Source organism: Bos javanicus, chromosome 8 (assembly GCF_032452875.1).
Source record: "Bos javanicus breed banteng chromosome 8, ARS-OSU_banteng_1.0, whole genome shotgun sequence".
NCBI lineage: Eukaryota > Metazoa > Chordata > Mammalia > Artiodactyla > Bovidae > Bos > Bos javanicus.
The window spans coordinates 47,287,508-47,305,355 of NC_083875.1; the positions used below are offsets into that span (position 1 = coordinate 47,287,508).

A 17,848-nucleotide genomic window follows, 5' to 3' on the forward strand; every position below is an offset into this window, starting at 1 on the left:
TTTGTGTGTCCTTGAGAAAGAGATACAATCTCTCTGTTAGAAGAGAGTACTAATGCCCACTTTCTAGGGCTGCGGTAGCTGTTCAGTGTGAACATGTGTCAGACTGGCTGCCTCAGAGCCAGCACTCGGTGAACACTGACCTTCTTCCCTTTTATCAAAGTGAGCAAATAGAGAACTGAAAAATACCACATGAAAAGTTTGTCTATCTGAGTGCTTCTTGATGAAAGCGGGGGCTGCCTCAGAGAAGTGAGGTTAGAGGACTCAGATGCTAAGTACAAGGGGAAGAAACCTGGCAGTGCTGTATCCTGAAGCTGAGCAGGTATGGAGATGCCATGTTGTTGGTGGCCTCTTCCTTCCTGGTGGCAACATGGGGTGTCTCCTCACTCATAGCTGCTCCCCTGGGTCTCACTTCCTGGGAGACATGATGGATGAACCACAGCCAGCAGAGACTCTGCTCTCCATTTATCATCTTTTGGCTTGCTCAGTAGAGCCATTTGCTTTCCAACAGGTGAGTTGGATGAGATGGATTACATGTTGTCAAAATAGTAAGTAATGGGATGCTGTGGTCATTCTTTTGTAATGTAGAAGTGGGAAACATTTAAGCATTTCAGCTTAGCTTAACAGCAAGCTCAGGAAATAGATATTTATGATTCCAGTCCTCCCTCTCCTATCAGTTTTACTTATTGACGAAATTTAACACAAAAAGTGCCTTAAAAACCTTATTCAGGTTTTTTTTTTTTTTAAAAGATTTTCTTGGCACAAAATAATTTGGAGAAGATAAATATTAAGACTAAACCCTATTTTATAGTACTTTATAAAAACAAATATGGAAGGCAGAGATTTGAGAAGATAATTCATTGTCAGCATTCATTGGTTAGTTCCATCAAATGAGTTCCAACTGAAGAGTTACTCTTTGGCATTCCAGAACCCTAAGAGGTATAGAGCTGCAGATACATGGTTTGCATACTCTCTTAGAGGCAGAAGTGGGAAAAACATAGGCTTTAGAGTCTGAGAGATCTGTGTTTGAATTTAGGCTCCATTGCTTGCTAGCTGTGTGACTTTGGAAATATCTTTAACCATGCTGAGTCTCAACTTTCCTATCCATTAAGTTGGAAGTAAGAAAATCTACATTGTAGAACTGTTTTGAAGGTGAGACATACCGTACATGAAGTGTCTTACAACAATCAGTTCATTTCAGCCACTCAGTTATGTCCAACTTTTTGTGACCCCATGGTCTGCAGCACACCAGGCTTCCCTGTCCATCACCAACTCCTGCAGCCTGCTCAAATTCATATCCATCAAGTCTGTGATGCCATCCAACCATCTCATCCTCTGTTGTCCCCCTCTCCTCCTGCCTTCAATCTTTCCCAGCATCAGGATCTTTTTCAATGAGTCAGTTCTTTGCATCAGGTAGCCAAAGTATTGGAGCTTCAGCTTCAGCATTGGTCCTTCCAGTGAATATTCAGGACTGATTTCCTTTAGGATTGACTGCTTTGATCTCCTTGCAGTCCAAGGGACTCTCAAGAGTCTTCTCCAACACCACAGTTCAAAAGCATCAATTCTTTGGCACTCAGCTTTCTTTATAGTCCAACTCTCACATCCATACATGACTACTGGAAAAATCATAGCTTTCACTAGATAGACCTTTGTTGGCAAAGAAATGTAACTGCTTTTTAATGCTGTCTAGGTTGGTCATAGCTTTTTTCCAAGGAGCAAAAGTCTTGATTTCATGGCTCAGTCACCAGATGCCTAATAAATGGTAGTTCTGATGATGATAATGGTGTCTGTAGTCTGTGCTGATAAATTCAGCACACTTAGTTTAACCAGAGCTATTTGCCCTGTAGAGTTGCCTCTTAGGATTCCTTTATATACTAATATTAGTGCTTTTCAGTTCTGTCCTCTGGTCTGGCTGAAGATTATTAGGTTTTGAAAGAGGTTTAGCTAATTATCTGACTAGCTTATGTATAATCACAGGTTGTATAAATGACCTTATGAAGAAAGTATATGAATAGCTATAAAACCATGGGAGCATAGGTATATTGTTTAAGTGTCAATAGCAGGTACTTTGCAGATGGATAACATATAGGAGGGTCCACTGGAGATTAAATCTGTGCATTTGCTCTTCTCTGTGTAGAGATGCCAGAAATAACTTTGGAAACTTTGAAGGTGACCCATAGAAGGAAGGGTGTAATTATCTTAGAGTCACGGGGGAAGATACTCTTGGAAGGGTACTTTATCTCTGGGACATGAGCATGACTTCCCCTAGAAGTGAACATGGGAAACGGAGCTCATCAGATTCACTTTTTCTGAAGGAAAAACCACTTGTTCCCTAATGTGGGTCTGGGAAAGGAACGGAGTTACTTCCATCATGGGGTCCCTGAGTGGGAGATGCCAGAGTCATTGTGAATCAGCACTCCAGGGGTGGGTGGATGTGTGGGGATCGCTGGTGTATGTGCACCAGAGACCTGAAGTGGGAACCCAAGGAGAGCGAAGTCCACAGCTCCACTTTGCACTCTTGTACAGGGACAGGCCTTTTTAGCAGACACAGCAGCCTGTTCAGGGAAGAGGCTCAAAGTGGTCTGATTTGGGCCAGACATTTGAGACTGTGCAGAGCCAGTGTTCCACAGTGACACCATGTGACATCAAGAAGTCGTGGTAGCAGCAGATTGATCAGATCTGGTTCTCAGCTCACTTGAATGTGAGTGTAGGACTGCTCCTTTGGATTGAGTCTTTCTGGAGGGAGGGAGGGTGCATTTTGCAATGCCCTATATAATAATTGATTAAGTCAAGGAATGTCTCAATGGTTACTAAAACCGTTAGTCAACTCCATAAAGTCATGATGAGAAAGGGTGGGTGCTTAGATAGGGGTGGCTTTCTCATCAGTGCACAGTGCTTCATGAGAGGGAGTCAGGGAGCTTGATCTTGACAAACAGATAATTGAGATTATTTATCAACCCTTATTTGCAGGCAGAGCTTCCAGTTAGAGGGCTGTGGAATCTATGCTTTGCAGGAGACTTGAAGGTGCACAAATGGTTCATACTGCCTTCATTGGGAATAGATTGACCAACTTTATTCCAGGTCTTTCTGGTCCTACTTCAGTGCATTTTATTCAGTAGCTGTGGAGGAGGACAGGTGAGCACCTGTCGCTTGCATCAAGGCTCATACAGCTGTCAACTTGATTTTTTCTGCAGACGATGTTTCAAAATGACCCTGTACTTTCTGTTTTGACAGTCTCCATTGAGTCTCAGAGCTTTAGAGCTGGAGGAACATTTGGTTCTTAACTTAGCGTTCAGACAGTCTTCCCTTGGTGACTATGGGTGGCTTTTGTGGCTTCCAGGAGCCCCTTTAAATGGTCTCCCAGATCGAACCTTTTTTTTCCCTAAGGAGGGTTCCTAGCTTTCAGTAGATCCCATAAGTGGTAATAACTCAAGAAATGTAAGCACCACTAATCTGGTCCAGGCTCTAAACCTCTCATAACAGACAGAGAAACTGAGAGAACAAATTAGGAAAAGAAGCAGTTATTGAATTTGGGAATGTCCGTATACTTTACAGGACTGACCTGATTTTCTGTCACTGCAGACTGAGCTAATGGCCCAGTAAAATTGGTTGAATGAAATAGAGCCACTAGGGAGCTTTTGCTGTCAGCATAGAAACCCCAAATAGCAGACAAGTCTGGTTGAAATTCCTAAGAAAGAAACATAATTTAGAAGCAGCTCCTTTGTGTGGATTACGTTTGAGCTCGGAGAAAAAATATCATTGAGAAAGATCTCTATCAACAAATTCCATCTCTCCACCCACGGCCCTCCCCACATGGCCCTTCCACCCACTGTCTTAAAGAAAAAGTGGGTCCCTTGGCAAAACTGATGCAAAAGAGAGCTCAGTTTTCTTTCTTAAACAGAGACAACGCCCTATTTGATGAAGCATTGCTATGCTTACCAAGTAAGACAGAAAGTGAAAGTGAAGGTAGCTCAGTCGTGTCCGACTCTTTGTGACCCCATGGACTGTACAGTCTATGGAATTCTCCAGGCCAGAGTATTGGAGTGGGTAGCCATTCCCTTCTCCAGGGGATCTTCCCAACCCAGGGATCAAACCCAGGTCTCCCACATTGCAGGCAGATTCTTTGCCAGCTGAGCCACCAGGGAAGCCCAAGAATACTGGAGTGGGTGGCCTATCTCTTCTCTCTAGAAGATCATCCTAACCCAGGAATCAAGCCAGGTTCTCCTGCATTGCAGGTGGATTCTTTACCAGCTGAGCTACAGGGAAGCCCATGTAGGAAGATGACTGTAGACAATTTCTGAGTCTGCAAATTATGGTTATAGGCAGCGATTGTCCCTACCCCTGCCTCTATTCCAAATTCTCAAAGATGTAGCCAAAATTGTGCCTGAGAGGAAGGGTACAGCTTGTCCACATTGTACAAAACAACTGCCAGCAAGGAGGTATCTCAAAGGATTCTCAGCTGGGCACACACTAAAAAATAATCCTCTAGAAAGGATGACTAGTTGTTCACCAGGGAATGAAGTAAGAGGATGACATTTCAAACAGAATGCGCCAACACTTGGTTGAGTGTTTCTCAAACAGTACCCATGAAATATTTCTGGAATTAGGGAGTTGTGAAATTTCTTCAGAATGTCTTTTCATCAAGGGGGTTTAATCTCCTTTTGCCTAATCCTGCAGTTCCCCTGACTGCTCCTCTCCCTTCTTGACCATACCATGTTTTTACACATCACAGTTTTCCCCAGAATTCTTCAGTTGCTTTCTTTTTAATACAGAATGGAATTCAAACTCAAACCTGGCATTTATGTATAAAATGCTGAGTCATCTTTTCCTGTCTGGGGAAGAAGAAGAAGAATGTCAATTTCACAGATGTGTTGAGAAGATTAAGTGAGTATTAGGGATAGTTCTTCTTTCCCACAAGTCTCCAGCGTGGACCCTCTACCCTTTTAGGTTGGCTTCCCAGAGTTCTCCCAGTGTCTTATGTGTTCTCATGGCTACATGTTTGTTTTGCCTTGGACCTCAGCCTTCCCCTCACCTCCTGTCTTTTCAGTCCTGAACATTCCTTGAGGCCCTGCCTAGCTACAATACTCTTTCTGACCTCTTACTTTTAAGAGCATCTCTGTGCTGTTCTATGCAGATTCTCAGAGTACATAACACAGCCCTGTTTCCTGCCTGAATGTAAAACCATCCACACACTGCCTTCCTGGTGGCCATGCTGCTGCTACATGAACACTTCTAGTGTTGATGAGCTAAACTTGGGCTGCTCATTCCATTTTTTTCAGCAGCTCTAATTAAATAACTGGAGTATGTAATTATCTTTTAAGTCATGACAGTCTTGCCTTTTTAATAAAATTTTCAGTTCTTCCAGAGGAACAAAGTACCTGCTAGAAAGGCACTGATTGTATTTGTGCCTAAAATTACAGTTTCATGACATTAATAGTTAAATCATTGCTAACACTTTTCTTTTCTTCCACCTTTATCATTTTTTAGTGGAGAGGACTTGCTGTTACAGAGTTTGTGATTATTGCAGCACCCAGGACAGAAAGAAGTCAAAGAAAACCCTCTTGGTTGATGTCTACTGGTACTTGAACCAACTTTACTTAGGCCACTTTAGGTTACTCTTCAACAGTATTTGAATTTCTGAAAAAAATTCTGTTGCAAAACTTATTCCTTTCTCTCCCTTTTTCTGTATTCTTCTAGTCTTTTTACTATTTATATACTGTATCTGTATATCTGTATACAGTATATATAGTACATATACTGTATATATATCTATATCTGTATACTTGGTTTAGTTTTTATAAACATTGGGATTACACCCTATATGATGCTTTGTATTTCCTTTTAAAAAGACAATATACCAGTGACATTTTTTAATGTCAAAATGCGAGTGCATGCTCTGACTCTTTGTGACCCCATGGACTGTAGCCTGCCAGGCTTCTCTGTCCATGAAATTTTCCAGACAAGAATACTGGAGTGGGTTTCCACGCCCTCCTCCAGAGAATCTTTCTGACCCAGGGATTGAAGCTGAGGGTCCTCATCTCCTGCAGTGGCAGGCAAATTCTTTACCATTGTGCCATGGGGGAAGCCAGTGACAATATACAAACATTTAATCATTTTTAATGGCTCCAGGTGGTGGCACAATTGATCCATATTTTTCTTCTATTGATCAACATATTTCCAATTGATTTTTGAATTCTGATTTTTTTACCTTAAAAGATATTAAAAAGATAAGATGACCACCACACTCCTATTCACAAATTCACCCAGTGTTAAGCGTTACATTTTGCCAACCCCATATTTATATGTTGAAATCTTAACCTCCAGTAGCTCAGATTGTTACCTTATTAAGGGATAGGTCTTTGCAGGAGCAACTAGTTGAGATAAGGCCATATTCAGGTAGGTTGGGCCCCATATCAGTGTCCTTATAAAGGGGAAAATTTGAGTATAAACCACAGGGAGGATATTACGTGAAGATGAAAGCAGAGATAGGATGATGCTTCTATAAACTGAAGAACGCCAAAGATCGCCAGAAACTCACCAGCAGCAGGACAGAGGCCGGGAACAGATACTCCCTCACAGCCCTCATAAGGAACCAACTCTGCCAACACCGGTCTTGGACTTCCAGCCTCCAGATCTAGATTCAATCCATTTCTGTTGCTTAAGTCACCCAGTTTGTGCTGTTTTGTTAAGGCAGTCCTAGCAGATTAATACACCCAGTCTTAAAAAAAAAAAGTTGTTTAGTGCTTGAGATAAAGAATATTGGGACAATAGATGATGATTTTGAGTGAAGGCCTCTCTATGGTGTCTGCATTGTGTAATCATATCTATCTGATGACATACTGTAGGATAACAACTGTGACCAAGACCAAGCCTTCTGGGAAATGGCTCATACTACAAAAAGTAGTTTGCCGGATGTTATGGCAGAGGTCAAGTTAACCACCAGAGATCGGGCATGGTAGAAAGGAAACAATTACTGAGAACTTTCTACAGACAAGGGTGTGGTAACCCAGGCCTTTCTAGGGTAAGTTATCTTCAGGCTTTTAATCAAATTGGGTAATATAAACAAGTAAATGTGATAAATTATCTCTAGAAAATTTAATCTTTCTCTACCTCCATTAATATGTCCTTCAAGGAAGCTCCATGTTGATCTAAATCTGAGATTTTGGCAGCAAATGATGGATGATCCAATTTTCCAGGAAATCTGAGGACACATGATTGAATATTGTATGTGTTACATAAATGTGCACATTTATGAACATAGACAATCTGCTTGTAGAAAGCTATGCCAGCCATTCCATTTTCCAAAAAACTGAAAACAGAGCCAATGGGAGAGGTAAAGATAAAGGTACTCTTTGGAGCAAAGCCTCATTCATTCTCCACACTGGGGTCCATGTTGGAGACAAAGTCCACGAGGCTGGGGCGCCTAGAGGTTCTAATGAGGATGAAGCACTGTAACATTCGGGTGCTTAGCAAATTCACATTCCCCTTACCTTTAAAAATTGTGAATCACTATATTGTACACCTGCAACTTATATAATATTGTACAGCAATTATACATCAATTAAAACAGTTAATGTCTCCCTTACATGGCATGTCGTCCTCCTGTCGACTAGCTAAACCGTCCTTGTTCTTCAGGGCACATTCTGGTGTAATCTGCCCCAAAGGGCCTTCCTTGCCCTGAGCTGCAGAGCACTGTTGCTCCTCTGAACCTCTAGACTCTCTATTTTTCATGCTCTACTTCTTAGGTGGTGAAATAGTAATTACAAAATTATATCTGATCATACTTTATTACAGTCAGAGTCAAAACTCCACAGGGCAGGGACTCTGCCTGCTTTATTCACCTTGGCACACCATTGAGCACAGAACAGGTACTCAACAAATTTTTTGTAAAAATAAAAGATTGTACATATATGTGTTCTTCAATTTCTTTTCCCATTATTATTTGAAGTTAAAACATTTGTCCTGGACAACAACATTCCTTCTTTGATGCCTGGATATGACCCACAGACCACCAGTTGCAGCCTCTGATCTACAAGTAACTATTGAGCCCAAGGCAATCATCTCTCTGTACCCCAGCAATTCTTGTCATGAGAATGGTAGGAATCACATGGTGGCAAATAAATGCACAAAGAAGTCCAAGTCATGTTTGAACTACTGAGGTTTTTTTTTTTTTTTTTTATTGCAAAACATTTGTTACAGAAATTTCAGAAAGTTTTTCCCGTGGTATCTGCCAACTTCTGCTTCGAATTATATATCTAAACAAACAAGCTCAAAGTGCATTGTGAATCCAATAATAGACCTTTAAAAAAGAAAACTTCCTCTAAGGATTTAATATATTTATAATGTTGATAGATATGCAAACCACTGTCTATCTATACACAAAGAAGGAAAAGATGTATATATATTTAAGAAACCCAATTGCAAAATTATTTTATTTATAGGAATTCATTTAAAAATGATACTTGAATAACTTTCCCCATTATAAACTATGGTTAGAACGTTTACAAATAAGAGTCTAAGTTCTCTGTTATGGAACAGCAATGAGTACACTATACTGCATGGACTGTTCTGAACAGCAGGAGAAGCAATATAAACTCAGGTCAGACACTGTAGTGGCAGGAAGCAGATAAGCCTTGATACAATGCTATGGTACTCTTCTTCTGAATCTTCCTCACAAAGATCCCACATTTAGGTCCAGAATGATTCAGCTAGCAAATAAACATGCACATATCATTTGAGAGAACAGAAAGAACCCTGAATAGGGTGAGTTCCTTTCTCTCCCACCTCCATTTTCAGTGTATTTTGTTTATGTATTCACTAAGTTGGAATCAGGAATATGGTCCTGGTTGGCTCTGACTCAGAGGTCCCAAACTATTGCCTCCAGGTTTGAAAGCTGCTGGCAGACACGTTTGGCTAGCACAATGTTTGCAAATCTGAATGTGAATGTCTTTGTAGCAGACACGTGCTCTCTCAAGCCCTGTAAACCCTACTTCTTCCTGTTGTTTTTCCCAGCCCAACTGCCGCATTTGTGTTCTGGATCCAGCCGCTTCACGTATTTGTGTTTGCAACCCCACAATCTAGAGGCAGATGGCTGCTGCTGCTGATACGTGATAAGCTGGGGTAAAGATGTGACTGATTCTTTTGGGATTCAGACAGGCAAAGAATTGATGAGGTTGATGCAAACACCAGTGAAGTTAGGAGCATGGCGTGAAGTTGCGGGGAGGAAGCTAAGTCAGTGGGAAGATGAGGGCTGGACAAAGTCTGAAGGCTTGCAGCCACTGGTTCAGTTTCCTCTGCCAGGGTCCAGAGGGTATGGAGGTGATAGGAGATAAAGTCAACTGGTCTGGCAGAAGAAAAAAATAAAACCTTGTGCTGGGCCAAGAGCAAGGAAGAACGTTAAGGGGGTGAAGAAGGCTGTGTATCCAGGCCCAAGGCTGAACCTCTCTCTGCATCCCCCAGCCCTCAGCAGCCCCCCAGCTCCAGAGGAAGGCCTAGGTCAAGGTTGGCACTGACGCTCTTCAGAAAACTATGGCCTTCTAGCCATACATATTCTTTTCACTTCCCAGCACACAAACTTTGTGTAAACGGGCAATGGCTTGAAGGTTTAATGGGGCTGGGAGAGCAGGTCAGTTAGGGAAGGGAAAATTTACCTCACTCTTACTGCCACCTGGATTACTTGGCCACTGAATTCCTCTTAGACACATGTAGAAATGGTCATGTCTTGATTTCATTAACAGTGATCAGTGCAAGGAATTCATCAGAGAAAAGGTAACGCAACCAACTTCTCAAATGAAGTACAGAAAAAAAAAAATCCTGTTTTCCTTAAAATCAGAACCAACTGCTCCTTTGATTGACTCCAATCTGAGAAAGAGACTGTTTGACAGGTAAAAAGAAAGCCTAGGCCAGTGCAGGCTGACAGAAAAGTTCTCTTTACTCTTTGAGGAGCCATCATTTATAAGACTATGCAAGTTTCATCCTCCCTTGTTCAGATGTTGAATGGCTCTTCACAATGAAATGGTGACTTCCTTGAAGGGCAGACTCTTCAGAGTCCCCCTGTGCTCAATGAGACACGCAGTCACCCATCTCTCGCCCTCCCCCAGGCCAGGCTCACACACAATGTGAGAAAAGCCCCAAGGTAGGAGCTTTTCCTACCTATTGTCCACTGGATTCATCCATACTGATACGTGGATTTCTACACTGTCTTGAATGGACTCCTCACTCTCATCTCTGGTTTAGCAACTTGCACCCAATGGCCCTAAAGACTCAGAAATATGTCCTTCATATATCACAGATGCACCAACACTAGAGCTTGGTAAACCCAAGTGGTGTTGGCTAGCTATCTCCAGGTTACATAGCTATAAGGCCCTGCAGTTAATACTTTATTCCATATTATTTGTTCAGAGCTTAAAAAAATAGTAAAAAATCCTTGGTTACTTTTTTGTTTTTAATTTTTTTAAATTGGACATAATCCCCAAACAGTGTAAGAAGCCCAACAATTTGAGTGAGTTCCTAACTGGTTTAAGTATCACAGCAGGCAACAGTAAAACATTAAGTGCCTTTAAAAAGTTAAAATAAATGCATAAAGCAGTGCATGCATTTTGTCGCCACAAAAATTAAGACTGGATTTGGAGAGGGATTACTTCATTTAAGTCACATTAATATTGTTAAAGAATAGTGAGCTATAATGCAGTATTTAGAGCAAGTATATAGCCACCTACACACTAGCATCACTTTATCGAGAAACAAACATATTAGTGTTACTACATGAACATACTTAAAATACTGTACACTGCTTCCACACTGGGTTAGCAGATGTAAACAAACAGCTAATTCAACTGGAGCTTAAGATATTATTTTCAATTTGTCATATAGTTTTTGCATAACATGCCAGTTCATCTTTCACAAAACCGTAACTTGCCTACCACAGCTTGCAGGGCTGGTCAGAGGATGCACATCAGCTCATACAAATATTTTACAATGGTCTATGGGAATGTGGAAAACATGAAGCAGATCAGGAACAAAAGTACCCATTTCATGAGGATGCTAAATAACATGGAGTTGGGAACATCATTAATCCTTGCAACATGTGCTTCTTTATTGAATGTTACAGATTTGTAAAGGATTATAAAGTTATCCTGTAACGTTCATTAATACAACCACATGCTACAACTATGCTGAGTTAAATACGGGTTACATATATGTTTACATGTGTTTTATAATACAGCATTGCCCCACACACATTGAACAGTATAGCTTATAGATATAGCATGATTGATGACTGGATAATATATAATTACAGAAGTTAAACAGCCCAAACGTTCAGAAAGATTAGACTGTATAGCCTTAGAAAGTGGAAAAAATGTACTATCCAGTTATCTACCATAATATTATCTATAGAAACCATCTTTTAGAATACATTTGAAACATTCAGAAGAAACACATTTTGTGTTTCTTACAAGTACATTTTTATTTGATAATTCTGATATATATATATATATATATTTTTTTTTTTTTTAAAGGGGGAACTTTCAAAGTGCTACATAATATCCTAGACCTGGAAGCTTAGACTTAAAAAAAAAATCCAGTTCTGTAAAGTGCTGCATTCTGACCCCTAATATACCTTCTGGCTGGAGAAACAAACTAGCCCTGCCAATTATAGCCAAGCTTTCCAGCTTCATTCAAATCCACCCAGGAGAGAGTTTCTAAGTATAAATATAAAGTTTGTTGATTAATCAGGAATTCCCAAGGTAATTTTCATTAAACATCCTTACATTTTTTTTCAAAAGGACTGAGCAATTTAGAACAAATCATTACATATAGTAGTATATAAAAATTGGCACCTTAGAAGCATATGATTAAACCAAAGCTATTACTTCCTTGAGCGCTCTATGACTTTATTTATATTCCTCAATAACTTGCTGCTCATGGGCTGCTTAATTCACAGAGAAGGTAATTAATACCCCCTCGATCAGGGACATGGCGAAATAAATGGTCTGGACACAAGCTGACCGTACAAGGCCACAGAATCAATGCCACATTGGTGTGCAGAACACCCAGAAATGGAAAGAAATGGATGGAAACATAACACACATGTAAATGCACAGGAAAGAAATGGCTCATGAAAGTTATACAGGTTGTGTTTAAAGTCACTTAAATTTGGCTTATATATTTCATACACTTCACAAAAGATTTAAGAACTTCATTTCATGCACAACAAAAGGACCAGGTAGTCACAAGGTCAAGGCTGTTAAATACTTTGTTTCCTAGGTTTGGTTCTCTCCAGAAATCACAATGAATGGAAACACTCATGCTCATAATTTCTTTCCCCTATTTTCAATCTGGTCCAGAATGAGGCCCTGGAGGTGCTGTGATATCCTGCTCTGTGACCAAAGAATAATAATTTCACCTCCTTCCTAGATTCCTCCACAGATTTAGAGAAGCCTCTGGCTTTGTAAGTATGCTCCATATTTAAAATCATCAAAGTGTTTAGGATGTAAATATATCAAACTAGCAAGAGCTAATCCAAGGAACAAAAGTTTAAACTCTGGTGCTGAGACTTGGCCTTCCTGAGAATCACAGAGAAATGGTCTTGAAATGTAAAGTGCCTATTACAGCTGCATTGATTTTGAATAAACATGGTTCCTCTTCCTCATTATCAATCAATATGGAACCAGGGGTACATGAACCCTTTAAGGTTATATTGCAACTCTACATGTACATACATTTTTTTTTTTTTTTCTGGGAGGTGAGCCCCGAGCTTTCATTAGATCCTCAAGGAGATTCATGACTCAAGGAAGTTTTAGGGCAACTAAATCTATCTTAGATTTAGATATTCTTAGACCTATTCTTAGACCAATAGACCAATCTATTCTTAGACCAAATACATGTTTATTGAGGGGAAATGGCCAGTAAAAATATAATTGTTTCTAGAGCAATTATATATGAGGGACTCTGGTGACTTGTTTCTTACTCACTTAAATCCAAGGAGTGAAGATGGAATTGTTTAATTCTTTATATGCAGCAACATCATTGTCTCTACACCTGAAAAGCTTGTTCAGAAGATTTTGGTTTTTGTTATTTAAAGGCTAGAGATTTTGTCCATGTATTCACTTGATTTCACATAATGAGAAATCTGGAATTCAAAACTACAGAAAAACAAAATAACCAGGAAGTATTAAGTCTTTTTCCTTAAAGATTTTTATTCTCCTTTAAATCAGTGATCCAAATAGGAATCCAAAGATTTGATAAAAATTTCTTTATCCCACTTTAAGTCCAGATTCTGATCTAGAAACATATGCCTATATTTGAGAGTCCATAAAACTATCTGGTTTAGAACCGTACATCTATTCTGATTGTACTTGAAATAATCTCTTTGTGCAGGAGAAACCAGACTAAACGAGATGCCATGATAGCAAGTGCTTCCGCAGAAAAAAGAGGCAAAGGGAAGGTAGTGAGTCATGTTGGCAACTCTAGTTTTGTACAAGGAAAAGCTAAGGTCATAGGGATTTTAAAAATTTATAATTTCAACATGTCAAAATTTAATATAATTAACTCTTTCAATGGAACTCCTTGGATATTAAAAAATCCTGGTTATATCTCAAGATGATAGAAAAGTCCAAGCCTTTTAAGAAAGCTCTATATGTCTGTTTATAAACTATATATTAACATGTCTCTCTGTGTAAATGCATATAAGCAGCATATACTACAGAACTCTTTATATGTTTATTTGCTTTCTATTTTAGTCTACCGCATCTTTTTTATAGCTCTGTGTATAAGAAAAATATTCATGGTATGCCTGCTACTGATGGCTTGGGTTGATACCAAACTCCCAGTCAATTCTAAGGTTATTTATGGTTTTGAAACTTCCCTAAAAAGTGCTTTGGAACATTTCCATAAAAAAGATACCAGCCCTTGAAAAACTCCAATTAAATTTATGCTGAGCTCAGATTAAATGGCAAAACTCTAGGTATGAAAATATCCACATGTAACCAGATATTCATATACAAAATGGTCATGTGATAGGTGGTGTGGAAAATTGGCAGTTACATCCTGGAGATGTTCAGAAGACATGGTGGATTCATACACATAATGAGGGTCACACAAGCAGCATCACACATAACATAGATGGTGGGAATATAGCAGTATCTCATATGGCAGTTTTAGGTGAGTTCTGCCTACTATTTTTTTTTAAGTTCACTATTATATTCAGTGAGTGGCTTCATTGATGATAGGTGAGATACAAAATAAATTAAAAAATATAAAATTATTTAATTACATTCATCCTGAGCTTACTTGACTATACTTGAATGCCCACTGTATATAATAAACCACTTGACAATTGTTTTTAACATCAACTCTTCTTTCATTTTGATTGCAATACAAAAAGGCATTTCTTTTCCCTTTATTTTCTTCAAAAGAGATAAAAGTTGTGGCACCAGAAATGAATATATAAGAGACAGGTGAACTATGACTGTTACCTTGTTTTTTCTTTATAATGATCAATTACAGAAGTGTTGGCATGAGAAGGATGTGGGACGTTAGGTAGAACTGCTTGCTGCCGGCTTATACTGAATAAAAAGGATGCTCTTCATCAGTCACCAGTGATGGAGCCAATGTGAAAAGAAAACAGAATTGAAGTTTAGAATATCTCATTTATATGCTGGCTACTTTATTTTATTTTGCAATTTAGCCCTGCATCCTAAAACTCTTGATAATGGTCAGAAATGGAAAGATGCCTCCTGGCATGGAGCATGCTTGATGCCCCAATCATTCCCAGAGCTCATGGCTTTCTGAAATGACTAGTTATACACATTCATCTCAACCCTTCTTCTCCCTCTTTCCCCTCCCTACCCATCAAGTGTGAACATGACTTAAATCCCCTGCGTTTTGCACTGGGCCAGATCAAATGTTTTCTTGATCTGTGACCCAGAAGTCACCTTTTAGTTAACAACTCCCAAGGAATGACTTGTTTTGCTCAGCTAAGAATAAAGCAGGTGAGTTTCAAGAAACAGGAATAGGTGAATTTCAGGGAGAATTTGAGGGCTGGATTCTTGAGCCTCCTGCAAAGCTTATTAGAAGGTTTAGTTGTGCTTGCTTTCAAAGCTGTGAAAAGCAGACATTCTGGAGAGTCTCCTCATGGACAGACTGTCCCCTCGGCCCTCTGGCTTAGAGGACTTACTCCTCTGGAAGGGATTTCTCAGGCTTGCTGTGTTCCGCTGCCTGTCGAGTTTGTCACTGATGGAGAAGCTCTTCCTGGTGTGGGCATATGGTGTGCTTGGCTCCTCTGCTGAGTAGCTGTTGGCGCGCTCTATCTTGGGAACTGTGATGTTGTTCGACAGGGTTCTGTCTGAATTATCACCCTCCTGGGGGGGCATTGTGATGGTGGCTCTCCGGCCCTTGGCCTCATTCTCCTCACCATCAGAGCTGGGGTGACTCAGTTCTGCCTCTCGCTCGGGATGGCAGCACAACGATTCCTCCACTTTCCCTCCAAGACCTCCCAGGAATGTGGTTCTGTCAGCAATCACTTGAGGAGCATTGACACATCTCGTGTCAATACAGTCTGTAATACTTGTATATTCTGCTGTTTTCACGGGCACCCCAAAGTTGGCATAACAGCTCCTCGAAGGAGAAAACATAAAGCTATGTGATTTCACGATGGAGGCTTCTTCTAGAAAAAAGGGGGTGGTGGCTAGGTAGCGGCTACTTTTGGAACGCTCAATGGTGTGGTACATTGGAGGGTCAGTGTCCCATGGATTTTGGCATTCTGGGATGTGGGTATAGTCTGAAGAAAAAGATCTAGTGTCCATGGAAGTGATGTCCTCAAAATCAGTGCTCCGGCTTGGCAGTCTGTCTGTGGGTGCAAGAGTTGCATAGGCACTACTTGAAGGAGCTGCGGAAGGTACTGGAGCCGAAAAGCTTGGTTCTCCCAGCCCAAGGATGTTCATGGAATTGTCCAGTGGGTCTATATCACAGTGGAGCTCATCCATGGCAGAGACATAGATGTCTATACATGAAGATGGTCTTCTGGAGTCGGGAACAATGGCCAAGGTGTTTGCAGGGGCTGCAGGAGCTTTGGATTCTTTTGCTACAGAGTGGGAACTAGTAGCTCGGTGTAGGCTCAGGGACCTTTCTTTAAAAAGACTCTCCAACTTTTCTATCCCACCTTTGTCTTTCATATTGACTGAATAGAAAGAATGGCTTCGCATACGGGGCATTAAGGTTGGAGAAGTTGGGGACAAGGTCTCCTCACCTGCAGGGTCTATACTCTCTTGGAGCTTGAAGGTGTTCCCCTCCTGGCTGTTGAAGCTGCTCTGGCGGACAATGTAGGCTGCATCTGTGCAGTCCGAGGAGGTCCGCGAGCGGATTTTGTTGGACTCAGCCCGCTCTAGACCTGTCAGGCGCTCCAGGGCTGTGGCCATGCGCCCGATGAGGTCTTCGAGCTGCGCCAGCCGGATGTCCACGGTCTGGAGCGAGGCCTTCATGCAGTGCTCCCTCTCGTTGACTTCCTCCAGCCGCATGGACATATTCTCCACCCTGGGCAGGAAGAGAGAACCAGAGTCACTCTGGGTAGTTTCTCTGCAGGAGGCTGTGGAGCAGGGACAGAGGGGCTTAGAATTGTGCCCCAACTTAGTGCCATCACTGTCCTACTGGGAGGAACTGAGGGGGTGTGGGTAGTGAGAAGGGGTGGAGAGGAGAGGATGGCTGTGACCCTGTCACTGGGAATCACAGAACTCCAATCTTTCTAAGCTAGAAAAGGCTTGAGAGTTGACTGAATCTAGCAGTTTCTAGCTACTAATTCCCTTTCCCTCAGGGAAACTTCATGCTCAGTCCCAACAACTAAACACCTAGGCAAGGAGGTCTTGAAGAGGAGTGAGGCCAAAGTCCCACTCTTTGCCGCCCTCCTGGCTTTAGTGTGGCTTGGGGCAGGGTTCAATGACCTAAATAAGGACTAGGATGTTGGCTTAACAGTCACCAGCAAAATGAGAATGTTTCATTTGGATAACTTTACCCAGTTTTGCAGTAGAATTGTAGAATGTAGCTATTCTTACTGTAGTGTGCATGTAAAATTTGTATTTTATGGACTGGGATTATGTTTATTTTGCATATACATAATAATCTTTTGTTGTTGTTCTTATTCACAACAATCTTTTTAGAAAGTAGTACCTCCAAAGGAACTGATATGGTCCTGTTACTGAGTCACCTGGGGTTGACCTTATTTAACCCGATCCTTTCATTAATAAAGGATAAACAAATATCAAGAAATTTAGCCAAGATTACATAATTTTTGGTAAACTCTAGAGTGGCTATCAATAAATCATCCTATGCCTCTCTCTGTCTTTCCAGGTAGCTGATCCAGGTGCTTTCTATCCCAGTTATTTCTATAGTCCCTATTCTTAAGGGTGTGATCTGTCTCATATTCCTCTTTGCATTTCCATGTTGACAGCCCAATACCTGCCAGATGTCAAGAAAGGCTCACTGAACAAATCACTGTGACAAACTTGATTTCAATTGTTTAATGGGTTGCTAGGCCATTTACTTATAAAGACAGAGACCACATATTTAAAATAAAATTGTGCCATATTTTTCACTTGTTCAAATTAACTTGGAAAGGACAAACCAAAGGCAAGTTTTAGTTTGAGCTTAAACTTTCACTTTTAAATGTCAAAAGGCAAATCTTGGAGAATCTAAAAAAGATCTATTCACAACTTTTTTTGAGAGGATAAAGATACTTTCCTAATTCTTCCAATATGCACAGCAAATTACTTGACCATTGACCCTTAAAAGGAACATGGCTGCATGCTTTACAAAAGATGATAGGAATTAGAGCTAGGTCCCTCCAATTGTTGTGATG

At 40.6% G+C, this 17,848-nt stretch overlaps 1 protein-coding gene across 9 annotated transcripts in view; it reads right to left on the reverse strand.

Annotated features, from left to right (window-relative positions):
* Nucleotides 1–10,423: 10,423 nt before the first annotated feature.
* Nucleotides 10,424–17,848, reverse strand: part of TRPM3 (transient receptor potential cation channel subfamily M member 3) — a 608,143-nt gene continuing 600,718 nt past the window's right edge. For 7 of the 9 annotated variants that reach the window (XM_061425528.1, XM_061425527.1, XM_061425526.1 and 4 more), the window contains one exon: nt 10,424–16,530. In XM_061425528.1, coding sequence (XP_061281512.1) covers nt 15,078–16,530 — 1,453 coding nt within the window. In that variant the 3' untranslated portion in view covers nt 10,424–15,077. The remainder of the gene's footprint in view (nt 16,531–17,848) is intronic. The other 2 variants (XM_061425533.1, XM_061425532.1) reach the window with 1 other exon arrangement.